We start from the raw sequence: 16,260 nt of genomic DNA, 5'->3' as shown, positions 1-16,260 counted from the left end.
CCAAGCTCCCTGAACCTCCCTGGCTGTCACTCCTTGAGTGACACCCTTTGGCTTCCCTGGAGCCAGTCATATTTCTGTCCCCCGGGTGCCAAGAAAGGCCCAAACACTAACGTATAATGAGTGCTCGGGTCCCAAAGCCGGCCCGGCTCCTAACTGCCTCCTCTAGTTCCCTTGCTTCCCCAGGAGCAGTGCTGTTCCCCCAGGCAGCCAGTCCTCAGATCCCCTAGGTCACAAGTGCCTATGTGCTTGGGCCACTGCCTCCCCCCAGCAAGACATGCCGGTTCCCCCGCGGGCCTGGCTCCCAGGGCAGCATGCTTTGGCCGAGCAGCTGAAGCGCTTCTCCATGGGCAGTTTGTGCTTGCACGTCCACGATGGCCGTAGAGCTCTGGGTCGGCCTTCCTAGGCAGGCGATTTCTGCTTGAGCCTTCTGTTCTCAGTCTGCAAAAGCCCACATTTGCTTCTTAAGCTTCTTCGATTGGAAAAGGAAGGGGAAAGAAACCCAGGTGGGCTGGAGATGGTCATTCTGGAGCCCGTTGTCGCAGATAATGAAACACAAAGCGTCCCCACACCCATAGCCATCTGCACGAGGACACTGACCCTCAGCCCTTCTGTGATTCAACCCAGACCAAGTCCACCCCCGGACCCAGATGCCTCTTTGATCCGAAGCAGCTTCCGGGGCAAATGCGGGCACAGGCTCCTCCATGCATGTCACTAACCAACTGACTCGTTTCTCTCTCTCTCTCTCTCTCTCTCTCTCTCTCTCTCTCTCTCTCTCTCTCCCCCCCCCCCTTCCCCCATCCCGGGTGTGTGGCCTGCACTGTCCCTGGGTGTCTCTCTACTGGTCCCACCCTTCGCATGACCCAGGACGGGGCTCTTCACCCCTGATATGGCCTTTGAAGCCATTGTGAAAAAGCAGATTGTAAAACTCAAAGAGCCGAGTTTGAAGTGTGTTGATCTCGTGGTCTCAGAACTGGCCACGGTCATTAAAAAGTGTGCCGAGAAGGTAATAGAAGGTTTTGTTATTATCACCTACGCATCTGTCCCCCATCTTCTCCCTCTGTTGTTAGTCTTAACCCGCGCATCTGGGGGACTGTCTCGGATGGATCCCCTCTCCATAGGCCAGTTGTCACTTAACGACATCTCAGCTTTGCATTGGCAGACAAAACGGAGCGAGATGCATCACACGTGTGTGCCACCTTTGCAGTTTGGGCTACCGAAGGGGCTGGGAGGCCTTTGATGTTGCCAAAAGCATTTACTCGGCAGGCAGTGGGGTGAGGGTCAATGCCCGTTCCCGAGACCCTGAGAGAAAGGGGGTTTCCAAGCGGTCACCACAGCAGTAGAACGTTGCCATGTGCAGACCCTCGTGTTCTACATCACGGGACATTTACTGAGTTTTCATCAAGTCATTTTGACTGTCCGACTCAATTTTCTTCAAAATTGAGCTTAACCCAAACTGCAGAAGGTGGCTCTTCATGTGCTGGCTGGAGCTCTGGGGGTGTTAGAGGAGTGGGTTCCAGAGATGAGATGATGAGGAACGGTTTTCTACCAGGGGATCCCTCTGAGATAGATGACCCAGACGCCAACCCACCATCTTAGAACAGTCGCTGTGCGCTCACGAGCTGGGCAAGGGCACTCATCCAGTGACCGGTGGCTTTGATTATAACCAGTGTCCTCACTCCCATCCAGTGCTGGGCGGAGGGGGATGGCTGTCACCCACATTCTCTGCCACTTTCCAACTCTAAATCGCATTCTCAAAAAGCATCTTTGCTTGTGCACGGGGACCCTGTCACTCTCTCCGGCCCACCGTCCCCCCACTGTCCCCTTGTCTCCCAGCTGAAGCGGCTATGAGACAGGAGTGGCGTGGGGATGCGGTGGGCTCACCCCTGTCACCCACCTTCCCCCGTGTTTTCTGTGTAGTTCACATTGCTTCCCATGCCAGGAGGACCCAGCCAACTCTGCCATCTGCTCTCCCCTCAGCTCAGCTCCTACCCCCGGTTAAGAGAGGAAACGGAGCGAATTGTCACCACTTACATCCGAGAACGGGAGGGGAGAACCAAGGACCAGGTATTGGCTTTTTGTTTTAATTTTCAGGTATAATTTACTTGCAGTAAATCTTGAGTGTCCAGTATTTGGGGTTTTGACAAATGCGTGCAGTAACCCCCACCTCAGTCACAATATAGAATGGTTCTATCACCCCTCCAAAACGCTCATCCTTTGCCCTTTTGCCGTCAACCCCTCCCTGACCCCCAGGTCCTAGCAATCACTTGGCGGCTTCCTGTCCCTCTGGTTTTGCCCTTTCTCCAAGAATGTTTTGTGAATGGTCTCCTGTACTCCATAGCCTTTTGATTCTGACTTCCTTCTTTCATCCCTGTTTGTGGTAGATCTGCAGTTTGTTTTTTTAATCCTCACCCGAGGATATGTGTGTGTTTTTTAATTGATTTTAGAGAGAGAGGAACGATGGGAGGGAGAGAGAGAAACATCAGTGTGAAAGAGAAACTTCATTTGGTTGCTTCTCATACCCCCACCCCCACCCCCCCGGCCCAAACTAGCTATGTGCCCTGACCAGGAATTGAACCCGCAGCCCTTTGGTGTACAGGATAACACTCCAACCATCTGAGCCACTGGTCCGGACTGAAGTTCGTTACTTTTGATTGCTGAATGTGTGGCCCACAGCTTGCTTATCTGTTTGCCTGCCAGAGGACATGAGGGTGCTTTTTGTGGTTTAGCTTTCCTGTGGAGACCATCCAAGCACACACAAAGGTAGAGAGTGGGTTCCTCCAAGCAGTCACAGTGGGAGTCTCCCCTGTTCCCTGCTCTGTGTGCTAAGGGCCTTCATTCCTCCTTCATGTGCCCCATCACCTGGTCTCAGTCACTTTCCCTCCGTTGTCTGCTGTGGTCTCGTGGCAGCTGTTTGTTTAAACCAGAACCAAACAAGCCGACGTGTTGTATTTGGTTGTGATGTCACCTGTATAGAATGGTTCTTCTCCCCTTGACATCGATGGAGAAAACTGGCTCATTTGTGCTTCAGAGGATCCCCCAGTCAACCTGTGCCCTGTTTCCTCAGAGCTTCTGTAGCCTAGAAGCTGTATCAGAAGCTTGAGAGAGTCCAGTTCGTTTTGTTGTCGTTGCTGTCAAGGATGCTGCTGTCCCTTCCATACACAGCACGGCCCCTGGTTGCCTCCCTGTCGACACTGCTGGGCTTGATGCACTGGCTCCAGGATAGTGGGGTTCAGGCTTTATAAAGCTAGCAACAGTGGAGCACCCCAGCCTTTTCCAACAACCCCACAGGTCTGACCTACTGCCTGGCCTGTTTTATGCTTGAGGGCTTGGAGGCACAGTGAGGTGATAGGAAGGGGCAGGGTACTGTGTAAGGGCCTATCTCTTATCTTTGATGACATCCCCACTGGCGTGCGTGTGTGTGTGCGTGTGTGCGTGTGTGTGTGTGTATTTCATTTTAATGTCCTCACCTGGCCAGATTATCTTTGCTGTTTAAATGTAGCACTTATGAAATGCCAGGTGCTAGCTAACGACTTTACATATTGTGACTTATTTAACTCTTTGAAGTGGGCCTCTGTGCCCCTGTTCCACAGCTTGGTAACATGGGGCCCAGGGTCACACAGCCGCCTGGCTGAGCCAAGCCTGCAGCCCAGGTAGTCAGCCCCAGAGGCTGTGCCAGTGACTATGGCTGCCTCTCTCTGTTTGGTTGGCTCAAACTTAACTTAGTTGTGAGTCCCTGATGTCTGGAAGCACCTGTGTGTCCCTTCCCCCTACAGATGTACCCCAGGTGTATTTTGGGGGGGAGATGTGCCCCTGTTGTGCCCAAGAAGCAGCGTGGTTCCACACCCACACCCCACCCCTATGTGAAAAGTGCTTTATCTGCTGCCCCTGCCTGCCATGCTGGGCTCTATACAGAAGCTTCTCAGATTACAATGAGTTTATCAGGATGTAACGATGAGGTTACATCCTGATAACCTCATAGTAAATTGAAAATAAAGTAACCTGAAAATGCATTTAATACACCTAACCTTTTGAACATTATAGCTTGGCCTAGCCTACCATAAACGTGTTCAGAATTAAATGAGCCTACGATTGGGCAAAATCATCTAATACAGTGAATGCACTATAGAGCAAGCATGTCAAACTTGTGGCCCGTGCGCCACATGCCTCATTCATTTGGCCCGTGTTAGCCTTTGAGTTTGACATGCTTGCTGTAGAGTATTGGTTGTTGACCCTCATGCTCGTTTGGCTGACTGGGAATTAGGTCTTGCTGCCCAGCATCATGAGAGAGTATCGTGTTACATATCACTAACCCGGGAAAAGATCAAAATCCAAAGTATGGTTTCTACTGAATGCTTGCCACTTTCACACGGTTATAAAGTCATGTCGGACCATGTGTACTCACAGGGACTTCTGCTTTCCCTCAGATTCTTCTTCTCATCGACATCGAGCAATCCTACATCAACACAAACCACGAGGACTTCATTGGATTTGCCAAGTATGTACTGTTGGGCACAGCGGCTGATGGGCTGGCACCAGTCCACCCGCAGTTGGGATTCCCTCTGAGAGCTGGAGCGTGAGGGTCTCTGTGTCGGGGTCCTGGGGTGAGAGTGTCTGGAAGGCTGCCTGGACCACCCCCGTTGTCCCCACTGCCTCTCCTATGAGGGCACCAGAGGTGTAAGGAAGAAAGTGCAGTCCTGGGGTCAAGTGCATGAGGAAAGGACACGGCTCGCTAGCATCAGTGCTCCTTGCCCGAGGCCCTGCTCAGAGCCTGTCACAGCTCCTGTGCAGCTGTCCCAGACTCCATGTGCCCTGGCCCTTTCACAGAGTCTCGTGGGTCAGGGCTGCCCTGCATCACGCGGCTTCCATTTATTTTTTTATTTATATTTAATCCTCACCTGAGGATATTTTTTCATTGATTTTTAGAGAGAGTGGAAGAGAGAGAGAGACACCAATGTGAGGGAAACACATCGATTGGTTGCCTCCTGCACAAGCCAGGCTGGGGGGAGCCTGCAACTGAGGTACGTGCCCTTGACCAGAATCGAACCCAGGACCCTCCCATCCACAGGCCGGAGCTCTATCCACTGAGCCAAACCGGGTAGGACTCCATTTATACACTGTAGATTTAAAACCAGAACCTTCCATGGAACCTAGATAAAGGGCTAGAACAGGGAGCCCTGATTTCAGCAAAATGTAGATATAAATGCTGGTGGTCTCAGGCATCTCCCACTGACCCCTTCAGCCCTTGTACCCTCTCAGTAAGCTTGGGTGTCATATGGATTGTTCTGGTGGCTCACAGAGGTTTTCTTGCCTGAGCCCAATAGCATAACAGACCATTGGTAGCCAACTCCCTTGTATCATTTAGCAAATATTGTCTCTCTGTGCCAGGCCCTGTGACACAGCATTGAGCAAGCATAGGCCCAGGTCCCCACCCTCAAAAGAAGGTCCCACGCCAGGGACAGACGTGCACCTGGACAGTTAGGATACAGTGTGGTCAGTGCTAGGGTGGGGACTGTAAGGCCCATGGGAGTCCAGAGGGCGGCCTTCTGGCCTGACCTTGGGGGTGCAGGGAGGCATCTTTGAGGAGGGGCCTGTGGCAGTCCAACCGTGGGCTAGCAGGCTGCAGCAAGAGGGTCTTTCTGTCAGGGGATTCTCCGTTGTGCTAAGTAGTTACCAGGTAGAACATTTATCAATGCACTCAACACAGTTAATTGAGCAGCCGTTCTGTGCTGGGCACATGGTAGGTGAGTAGAATGAAGGAATAAGGGCATGATCATAAACTTCAGGCCCCAGCTGAGTAATCCCTGCTGGGAGTGGGCTGGGGGGCACAGGCCATGGGCCACCCCCAAGTGTTTCTCAGAGCCTGGGGAACAGCCCCTCCTCCTATCCCCAGCAGCCAGTTGTATGTAGGCTGAAAACACTGGTCCTCCCTGTTCGGTTTGCTGCTGTTTTTCTCACCTTGATATCTCTGCTTCTCACACTTCATCCACAGTTCCTTCTCACAATTTCTCCTGTTTTTCCTTTGACCACTCCACTCTTTCCTCTGGATTCCTGCGCCTTCCCACCTCCCCCAGCTGTTACTATACTGAGCAGCTGGTGACCTGGTGGGTATTGCCTGCTGTGTGCCTTTTCCCTGGTGTGTGAACAGCTGGGGGCGGGGCCCAGGGTGCCAGGCTCCGCCCAGCCTAGGTATAAACCAGGGCCCCAGTCCTAGGTGGGATATCCCAGGGTCCCACTGAACAACCATGGAGCACTGTTTCAGGGCCTTTGGACTAGGACAGTGACTAAGCCAGACTTGGGACTTGCCCCTTCAGAGCCCACAGGCTGGGGACACATTGTCATTGAGCAAATTGTCAGAGAGAAAATGAGAGTTGGAAAGGAAGGTAGGTGAGGGGTTGTGGAAAGGGGAACAAGGGATGCGTCCTGGAGAGACCTTTCCAAGGAAGTCCTGACAGCCAGGTGACAGGCGGGGTGCACCAGAGAGCGTTAGAGACAGGGAAGGAAGGCCGAGAAGCCAGGAGCATGGAGACCAGCACAAGGTGAAGGTGAGAGGCCAGCCCCATCACCGGGAGGGCCCTGCAGGCTGGGGGGCAGTCTCTTCCTGGGGGCAGGCAAGGGAAAGGTGCAGCCGTGTGGGCTGCCAGGACAGGCAGGGCGCCAGGAAGCCCGTAGGAAGTAGCACATCCGGGACCTCTCTAGCACCCAGGCCCTGCCATGAATGGCTTAGCTCAGTCCTGTCTTCTTTAGACACGTTTGGTCAAACTTCTTTGCTTGGATGTTCTGGGCTGCTTTCCCATGGCCTCTCCACGCTAAAACCCAAAGCAAACGCCCTCTAATAAACTCATTGAACATTAGGAAAATTATTGGGTAAAATTCCACCTCCATTCTTAATATTTTTAACTTTTACTGATCAGGGAACAGAAACTTATTCCCTTTTTGCATGTGTACACACACACACACACTCACTCTCTCTCTCTCTCTCAATTTATCCAACAGCCAACTTGCACTTTAATGTAAAACTCCAGAGGCAGTGAGTAAAAGAATGAAACAGGATGGTTTGCCTTTTCATACTGTTCTGGAAGTTCCAGCTAAAGCAATACGATAAGATATGACATTAGGACAAACAAGTGAGCTAAGTAGGTGCGAGATACATGACCTTCATCTGCACTCATCATTTCCTGGCATGCACTAGCCCGGAAACAGGGTAGAATAAGAAGAAAAGCTATCTGGGACTGTAGATAAATAAGGGACCTTGTAGAAACATGCCCTATGGACCTTGACTGTCCTCTGGTCTGGGGCAGGAGCCATCCAAGATGAGTGATGTTTATTGATAAGCAGCTGTCCCACGGTCTGATCGCCCAGGTCGGACAACACCGTGGTCAGAGCTACTTAGGCCTTACTGCTAGGGGTAGGGGTAGGAATTGAGAGCGGGAGAAAGCCTCAAGTTTTTGACCCCTAAGCACTCAGAAGCCATCATGGCTGACTTTGAGCCACCTGGGACTCCAGCTCCTCATGCCATTCTTGGAGGCTCCAGTACCCAGTCACCTTGGAAATAGCTGGTGCTCTTAGGAGTGGCAGAGATCAGGGCCTAGAAGCCTCAGTGTCATTCCATTTTCTACTTCCACGAACCTGAGCTCCTTCCCTTGGGCAGCCCTTTGTGTGCAGGGCAGTTTCTCTCTGACTCTGCCCTTAACTAACTGGTCACTGGCCCCCTCGTGTGGTAGAGAACCCCACCTGGGCCATGAGGGCCTCTTGCTCCCTGTCCCTCCCAGCGTCTCACCTGCATGAGCCTCTCTGTGCTTTGGTTTCAGCGCCCAGCAGAGGAGCACACAGCTGAACAAGAAGAGAGCCATTCCCAACCAGGTAACCACCGCTCTAGGGCCCGCAGCTCCACCCTCAGGGGAGGGGCGGGAGGGCACTAAGGGACCACTGAGCCTTGCAGTGGCACCTGGCGTGTGCATGCCCCACGGATGCTCACCCTGCAGCCTCTTAAGTCCACTTAGGTTGTGATGCTTCAGGAAACTGGTCTGAGAGCCAAAGCTCTGGCAGGGTCAAGGGGGCAGATTTTATACACCTGTGAGTCCCTGTCTGAACATCCAAGGCCATGGTTAGAACTTGACCCTCAGGGCAGCACAATCACCCACGGTGTCTGTGGCCACAATGGGTTCTCGGCCCCAAGGACTAGGAGCCTGTGGGAGGCTGCATTGTGAAAAGAGTTCCATGGTTGACCCCACCCGTGGAAAAACCATAAGTCACACACAGGGTTTTCTACCTTGTTGATGTACCCCCAGCCAGAAGCTGTGAAATAAGAACAGCTTTATATATTTACCACTATTAGTTTTTTGGGTTTTTGAGAAAATCATCATCTTTCTGCCCGTGTCCCCTGCTTCTCCACATCATACAGGGTGGGGACTCTGCTATTTATCTTGCACGATTATCAAGCCCTCTGGAAAAGAAGGGTGTAACCACTGCATGATTTTTTTTGTGCTTGTTGATACGTATGTTGTTGCTTTTTTGTTTCAGGAGATGATAATGAATTAAATATTAACACCATGAATATAATTAATAGCATGTAATTTTTTTCTTTTGCTGTTTTTTTCCTCTGCTCTTCTCTCTTCCCATTTGTGTGCCTTTCCTGCTTTTTCTCTGTCCCCTCATGTCCCTTACGTCTCTTTTTCTCTGCCTGCTCTTCTTTGATTTACCTAACTTTGCATTTTCAAAGGGGGAGATCTTGGTAAGTACCCACTTAGTGTGGTAGCAAACATTAGAGAATGTCGTGGTGGTGGAGACCCCCCCACTCCTTAACATTCCCTTCCCCTCAAAATAAAAAACAACTAACAATCAAGCTAACCTGACCCTCCCTGCCACAGCCTATGTCTGATGTCATGTTGCCCTGGGCATAAGCGGACTTAACACAGACTAACCTGACCACTGCCCTGGAGGAAGGCCCCCCTCCAGCCCATTCCTAACATGTGGACCTGGTTTCCTGTAGGTCAGGGATGGCAAATACTTGACTAATACCCCTCCCTCCCTTCCCTCTATCACATCCTTCTCGGGAAGATTTTGCTCAAGCTCTGCTGGAACTTGCCACTGCCACCACTTTGTCCCCAGTGCAGACATCACCGTGGGGAAATGGCCCCTTCCTGTGCTCATGGCAGACATTACTAATTGATCTAGCACTCTTTCCCTGTGCCTCTCCCCTGTCATGTGCCCATGGCAGACACTGCTAATCATTCCTGGCACTCTTTCCTAAGCATGCCACCACTCCCCATTCTATGGCAGATGTGACTAACTGGCTGGGGAATTTATTTCCCATATGATAGCTTTGTATGTGACACAGTTCATGACAGGCATGACTAATTGACCAGGGAACTCACTACTGAATGCTGCCACTATCCTGCCTCCGTGGCAGATACACGATGGAGTAGGCTCTTCTGTGCCACTTGCCCCATCCCTTATCCTTTGCCTGTGGCAGACATCACTTGTTGATCCTAGCATTCTTTCCCACTGCACCTAGAATCCTTACCACAGCACTTCAGGCAGCTCCTACTCGTTGATGGGTGTGGCCCCCACATGAATGGTATTTGCCATCCCTGTTGTTACACTTCCTCTCCTTGTGTGGCCCAGCCCAGTGGGTAGCAGCTGCTGCTTAAGTCTGACAGTTGAACTCTTTTCAAGGTGCCTGCCTCTGGGCAACTGGCTCAGCCCCAGCTCTCCACCTTGGAGAGCAAGGCCTGGGCCCCCAGCCCTAACAGCCTCCTTCTCCGGGACGGTCTCCCACCACCAGCCACTGAGGCACTGGGCCCCACAGCTGCCCCCTAGCATGGATCTTCGACCCCAAGATCTTTCCAGTAGCTGAGCTGATCCTGTGCCAGGGCCTCACTGTGCCCAGGGCCTAGAATTCTCTCAGAGGATCCAGAAAGAGCCAGAGCTTGGGGGCAGAGGGAGCAAGAGGAATGGATTGTCTTTGGCTCCTGATTCCCACGTCACCTCCAACCCCCTTGGAACTTGAATGATTTCTTGCCTCTAAACAGTCCAGGGGCCTGAGAGGCTTAGTCATTCTTTTCCTGCTGGATTCCAGACCCCTGGCTACAAAGCCCAGCCCTGCCGTGTGCATGGCTGGTCCCCGGGTCTCCCAGCTGTGGTTGCTATCCCCACCTGGGCAACTGGGGCTGGAACCCTCACCTGGGAGGAGGCTGGCCCACCCTGCTGGTGGGCACCAGCTGTGTCGCTTCTTGCCTGCTGCCCATGCTGTCCCTGTGGTCCTTTCTTCCACCCTGGCATGCCTTGCTGTGTACCCTGCAGCCCCGCCTGCCTCTTCTCTCTCTCCTGCCCATCCTGCTCCCATCCCCCATTGTTTTAAGCCCAGTCCCCTTGGGCACAAATCTGGCTTTTGGATGAGGGGGCCCAGGTACTCCTTCTCCTTTAGGCCCAGCGCCTGTGTCTGCCACCCACAGCTTGCATCTTTCCATGGCGGGGTTCTGTTTCTAACCCCAGTTGGACTCACATGAAGGCAGCTCTCTGGATGGCTCGAGGGAGAAAGAACCTAGGGGGCTTCTTCAGGTCCGATTAGCAGCCTCCTGCCCTGAGACTCAGATGCGCCATTCCTGGCATGGCCCCCATCTCATACCACATGCCCTGTAGGCAAGCGAGGCCACCAAAGGGTGGTTGGGCACAAGTGCCCTGCAGAGGCCTCATGGGAGGATTTATCTGGGGAACACTGACAGCCTGTCCTTCTGTCCCCCTCTTCCTCCCTTCCCTGGCGTCAATCAGTGACTGAATTGAAGGTTAGAAACACCCACTCTGTGGGCCTGGACTAACCCGGGGCAGGCCCTACTTACCCCTGGGGAGCAGAGGAGCAGGCATGAGCAGAGCCTCGAAGCTTGGGAGCTGGATGTGGTGGCCAGATACAGGGGCTGCTTCCCGGGTCCTAAGCAGGAAGGCCTTGGCCTGAGTCTGGAGACCACCCTTGCCCTCAGCATGACCTACTTTCCTGCTTTACCTGGGACTCGAGACTTTTAGTGCTAAACTGGGGCGAGTTGGTCATCCTGCTGCGAGGGAGGATACCATGGCCTCTGCCTCCTTGCCAACCAGGCAGCCTGCGGCTGGACAGGTGTTAGCGATCACTGCCTGCTTCCTGATGGCCAAAAGATTCCAAAATGCTGTCTAGTCATCCAAGGGAGGGAGAAGTCTGTGCCCTTGGCCTTAATAAGGGCTCCCTGCTGGCATACCATGCCATCTCCAGCCTGGGCAGGGGCTTCTACATGGTGCAGGGGTCTCTGAGCGCTCTGTGGCCATCTCCATCTTTATGTTCTGAGGCTCAGAGCCTAAGTCTAGCCCCAAGAGGAGTAGGGGTTGGGGGTTGGTCTCCCTGTTAAGATTTGGTAAGCCTGGGGTCGGGTCAGGGTAGGCAGAATGCAGCCCGTCCTGATACCCACCCACTAGGAAGGTATGTGGGCCCCAGAAGCACCCCCAAATCCTCATGTAGGGTGCTCCTGCCCCACCCCAGTCTGGGGTCCCACCACTAGCTCTTCTCAGCTATTTGTGGCCGCTTGCAGCCTACTCTCTGCAGGTAGGCATGGGCTGTTGCTGCCATGCCCCAGGCAGCCCTGCCTGTGCCTCCACATGCTTCCCGCTGCCCTGGGGTCCCCAGTCCAGATTGGTGGGGGGCTCTGGCCCACACATGTCTCCATGGCCCAGAGATCATGAGAGCATGGCCCCCAGGCTGCCTGTGTATAGCCGTCAGGTGAGTCCCCTGCACCAGCCTGGGTTCTGCCTCTCACTCAGATGACAGCCACCGCCTGATGACCCCGTCCGGGAGGTCTCCCAGCCCGATGTGTCAGACAGAAAAGTGGGACGACGGGGCATATTCCCTGCAGGCCCCCAGGGCTCCGGATGAAGGCATCCCTTCATCCTCACGCCCGGAAAGGGAGCCCCAGCGTGGGGGCTGCCAAAGCAGGTACCTGTGCCCGCTGAGCACTTGTCCTGGTTTGCTGTCAGAGCCAACAGAGTAGGCAGCAGAGTCAAGGCTGAGTTGAGCCTCTGCTGCTTGGCTCCTGAAAAGATAAAATAACTGTTTCATGGTGGGGGTGACTCCTCCAGCCCTCCATTGACCTTCCAGAGGGGACGAGGGGCAGGGCCCAAGGGCATCCCTCATGCCCATGTCTCGTGAAGATAATTGCGACCATCCACTGTCACGTGCTGTGTGGCTGCACACACAAGCCTGGGTCCCTCCTCGGGGCCCCTTTCAGCAGGCATACCTTTGCCACCTGTGCTAACTCATCCTAACCCCAGGCATGTGAGGGGATCAGTGACTGTCCACTCAAGTGCCCCATATGGGTTTCCAGCGAAAAGTGCTTGGGGCAAGATGAAGTTGGTTGGCTGTTTTTTTTATATATATAAATTTTTATTTATTGATTAATTTTAAAGAGGAAGGGAGAGACATCAGTTTGTTGTTCTACTTATTTATGCATTGATTGATTGATTTTTTAAAATATGTTTTTATTGATTTCAGAGAGAGGAAGGGAGGGGGAGAGCTAGAAACGTCTATGATGAGAGAATCATGGATCAGCTTCCTCCTGAACGCCCCCTACTGGGGATCATGCCTTGACTGGAAATCAAACCATGACCTCCTGGTTCATGGGTCGACACTCAACCACTGAGCCACACTGGCTAGGCTATTTGATTTTTTAAAATATATTTTTTAAAAATTTATTTGAAAGAGAGGGAGAGAGAAATACTGATTTATTGTTCCACTTATTTATGCATTAATTGGCTTGTATGTGCCATGGCCAGGGATCGAACCCACAACCTTGGCATATTGAGATGCTGCTCTAGCCAACTGAGCTACCCAGACAGGGCCTCATTGGTATATTCTTTTTTTATATATATATATATATTTTTTTATTGATTTCAGACAGGAAGGGAGAGGGAGAGAGAGATAGAAACATCAATGACGAGAGAGAATCATTGACTGGCTACCTCCAGCACGTCCCCTACTGGGGATCAAGCCCACAAACTGGGCATGTGCCCTTGACTGGAATAGAACCTGGGACCCTTGAGTCCACTGGCCGATGCTCTATCCACTGAGCTAAGCCGGCTAGGACAGTAGATTCTTATATGTGTCCTGACTGGGGATCGAACCCACAACCTTGATGTATTGGGCTGACACTCTAACCAACTGAGCTACCCAACCAGGGCAGGTTGGCTGTCTTTGAGTTGTAGGTATCTCTGTCTTGTTCCCTGGCTTCCTGTCTTGCTGGGGGCAAGGGCTCTGGCTGCTGTGCTGGGGGTGGGCTGGGCTGGGCGGTGGGTCCTCCACTGAGCTGTGCCCTTCTCTCCAGGTGATCCGCAAGGGCTGGCTGACCATCAACAACATCAGCCTCATGAAGGGCGGCTCCAAGGAGTATTGGTTTGTGCTGACGGCCGAATCTCTGTCCTGGTACAAGGATGAGGAGGTGAGTGGCTGGCAGAGCTGGAGCCAAAGGGCAAGAATAGTGGCCCCTCACTTGTCACTCCCTCACTCACTTACTCATTCATTCGTTTACTCATTCACTGACTCATTCATTCAAGAAATGTTTCCTGAGTACCGCTGTGCCTCAGAGGTCACCATTAGGATGGTAACAGCCAAGGCTGGAGGGTGTCCCAGGCATCACACATCATATCCCAGCCCCCGTGGCCCCTGTGGGGTCCAGCCGGATGGAGGAAAGGAAGATGGGGGAGGGAGCCACTGGTGGGCTGGAAACAGACCTCAGCCTCCAAAGGCATAGCAAGGGGAAGTTCTGGCTCTCAGAGGGAACACAGCCTGGGGTCAGGGACTCAGGCTTACAGCCAGGCTGCTGGAGTATTGGGATTCCATGGGATACAACCTGTATGGGCTCAACCAAGCCCTTAGCCTCTCTGGGCCTTCGTTTCCTCATCTGTGAAGTAGAATGAATGGCCCCTACCCACTGTGAGGTACTGAGCCATAGCGTCGTCTTTAGAACATTACACACTTTCTTGTCCTGATCAGAAGGACAGAGGGAGGCCTCATGAAATAGCACCAGGAGCTGCTGGGAGCGCCTCAGGGAGCAGTATTGCATGCTGTTTGAGCTGCTGTCTCCACGAACAGGGAGCAGGGGGCGGGGAGGGAGGGAGGCGAGAGGGAGGCGCTTCTCTTCAGGTCCATCCTCTGTCTATGCTCTAGCCCAGTGGTCGGCAAACTGCGGCTCTCGGGCCACATGTGGCTCTTTGGCCCCTTGAGTGTGGCTCTTCCACAAAATACCGACTTCTGAGCATGGGCCACAAAGTTTCAATCGCACTGTACGTGTGCGCCCGCACATGGTATTTGTTTTGTTTTGTTGTTTTTTTAAAATATATTTTATTGATTTTTTTTTTTACAGAGAGGAAGGGAGAGGGATAGAGAGTTAGAAACATCGATGAGAGAGAAACATCAATCAGCCGCCTCCTGCACACTCCCACTGGGGATGTGCCCGCAACCCAGGTACATGCCCTTGACCGGAATCGAACCTGGACCCTTCAGTCCGCAGACCGACGCTCTACCCACTGAGCCAAACCGGTTAGGGCCGCACGTGGTATTTTGTAGAAGAGCCACACTGAAGGGGCCAAAGAGCCACATGTGGCTCGTGAGCTGCAGTTCACCGACCATGGCTCTAGCCCATTTTCCCATCCGGAGTGGCCCATTTCTTTGCTTATTATCCTAATGGAGCAACCTAACTGGCTTAGCGGCCTGGGAGTGAAGCCACTCCTGCCGGTCCTGTTGCCATGTGAAGGGCCAAGGGGTCACCAGCAGGAGCGCTGTGTTTCTGTCCTTTTCCTGGGTCGCCTTCTGAGAGCCCCAGAGGCTCTCTCTCCGTTGGCCAGGGCAGTGTCGTGTGCCTGTGACAGGCCCCAAATGAAGGCACTTGCCCAAACAGAAGTCTGTTTCTCATGTGTCCCTGGTGAATTTGGTGGCCCTGTGATGCAGGCTGACCAGGGCGTCGGCTTCTCTTTCCCGTTGCCGCCTTAACACAGGGCTCCCCTCACTGTCCAAGATGGCTGCCCCACGCCCATCACCACATGGCCTCCAGCAGCCCAACAAGGACCTCACGAAGAACATGCACATCACCCTGCTCAGGTGTTCCTGCCCAGAGTCTAGTCACATGGCCCCTGTGTGTCCTGCTTATCTGGGATGGCATAGCCCCCGGCCCAGCCCAGGGGCCCTCAGAGGAGAAGTTAGCCCTGGGGCCTCCCCTTGGGAATTGGGAGGACCCCCTTTAGAAGTGCCAAATAGGAGGCCTCATTGGCGGATGACAGCCAGGCCTGGGCCAAACTGCGTATTTCCACCCGGGTTCAGAGACGAGGCCGGTAGAGCGCTGTTGGGCCCCTGGTGGCTCTTATTTATGACGCCCACTAGGCCACATGTGGAGGGCATCCTCCCCTCGGAATCCTCACACTGTCAGTGAGGAAGCTGAGCCTCCAGCCAGTGACTTCCCCGTGGCACAGAGCAGAGAGGGGGCCCGTGGGTGGGTAGAGGGCACAAGCGCCCTGACCCGAGAGACACCTCAGCCCCACAGCCCAGGCCTGATGTGGATTCCTAAAAGGGACCATGTTTGGGGGTGAAATCATCCCACCCCACATGAGTCCAGATACTCACCCTGGAATGTTCTGGAAACCTCAGGAGCTCTGAGTCCACGGAAGGGAGGGACCCTGTCTGGGTGGCTGTTTTTAAACAAAGGTGGGGGGTTGTTCAGGACCCCACAGCTTCATAGGGTTTGGATGCGGGGGGTGGGGGGGTCGGGGTGAGACCAGGCATTCCTCAAGGAACCCTGGTGGCCACATCAGCACTAAAATGGCTGGGTGAGGGGTGGGGTGTCGCCTTCGCATTTTTCCCCTCTCCGCCCCCATCGTCTGAAACCCAGCCTGCTCTGTGGTTCGTCAGCTGTCAGGCAGGCTCAGGGCTGGTCCCGCCGTTGGGCTCGGGGTCCCGGGGCCTGGTGCCGGCCGGGGCAGTTACAGAGGGGCTTCTGGGCCCAACCCCTGGGCTGCTTCACTGCTCGGCACCATTGCAAGTCCAGTTTTCAGAGATTCTCTTCTTGAACTTGAGGAGAGGCCAGGCCCTTCGTTTACCTCTCACCTGGGGGTTGAAAGCAGGAGCCCCAGACTCTCCCTTGGGGCCCCAGACCAGAGGCAGGGGAAGTGTCGGGAGGAGGGGCGAATGCCCGCCGGTGGTAATGAGAACCAGCAGGCCTGTGAAAGGGGCCTTGTGTGTGCCCCAGACACAAA

The 16,260-nt window shown here is 53.6% G+C and overlaps 1 protein-coding gene across 12 annotated transcripts in view; it reads left to right on the top strand.

Annotated features, from left to right (window-relative positions):
* DNM2 (dynamin 2) overlaps window positions 1-16,260 on the top strand; it is an 84,939-nt gene that overhangs the window by 57,450 nt on the left and 11,229 nt on the right. For 6 of the 12 annotated variants that reach the window (XM_059696816.1, XM_059696815.1, XM_059696810.1 and 3 more), the window contains exons 11-15: window positions 1,978-2,064; window positions 4,425-4,495; window positions 7,809-7,860; window positions 8,720-8,731; window positions 13,341-13,454. In XM_059696816.1, the coding sequence (XP_059552799.1) occupies window positions 1,978-2,064; window positions 4,425-4,495; window positions 7,809-7,860; window positions 8,720-8,731; window positions 13,341-13,454 (336 nt within the window). Of the gene's footprint in view, window positions 1-864; window positions 1,004-1,977; window positions 2,065-4,424; window positions 4,496-7,808; window positions 7,861-8,719; window positions 8,732-13,340; window positions 13,455-16,260 lie in introns of all 12 variants that reach the window. The other 6 variants (XM_059696811.1, XM_059696809.1, XM_059696805.1 and 3 more) reach the window with 3 other exon arrangements.

Source organism: Myotis daubentonii, chromosome 5, assembly GCF_963259705.1.
Source record: "Myotis daubentonii chromosome 5, mMyoDau2.1, whole genome shotgun sequence".
Classification (NCBI taxonomy): Eukaryota; Metazoa; Chordata; class Mammalia; order Chiroptera; family Vespertilionidae; genus Myotis; species Myotis daubentonii.
Note: the sequence above shows the minus strand (reverse complement) of the source record. Positions and strands in the feature narration are given on the sequence as shown.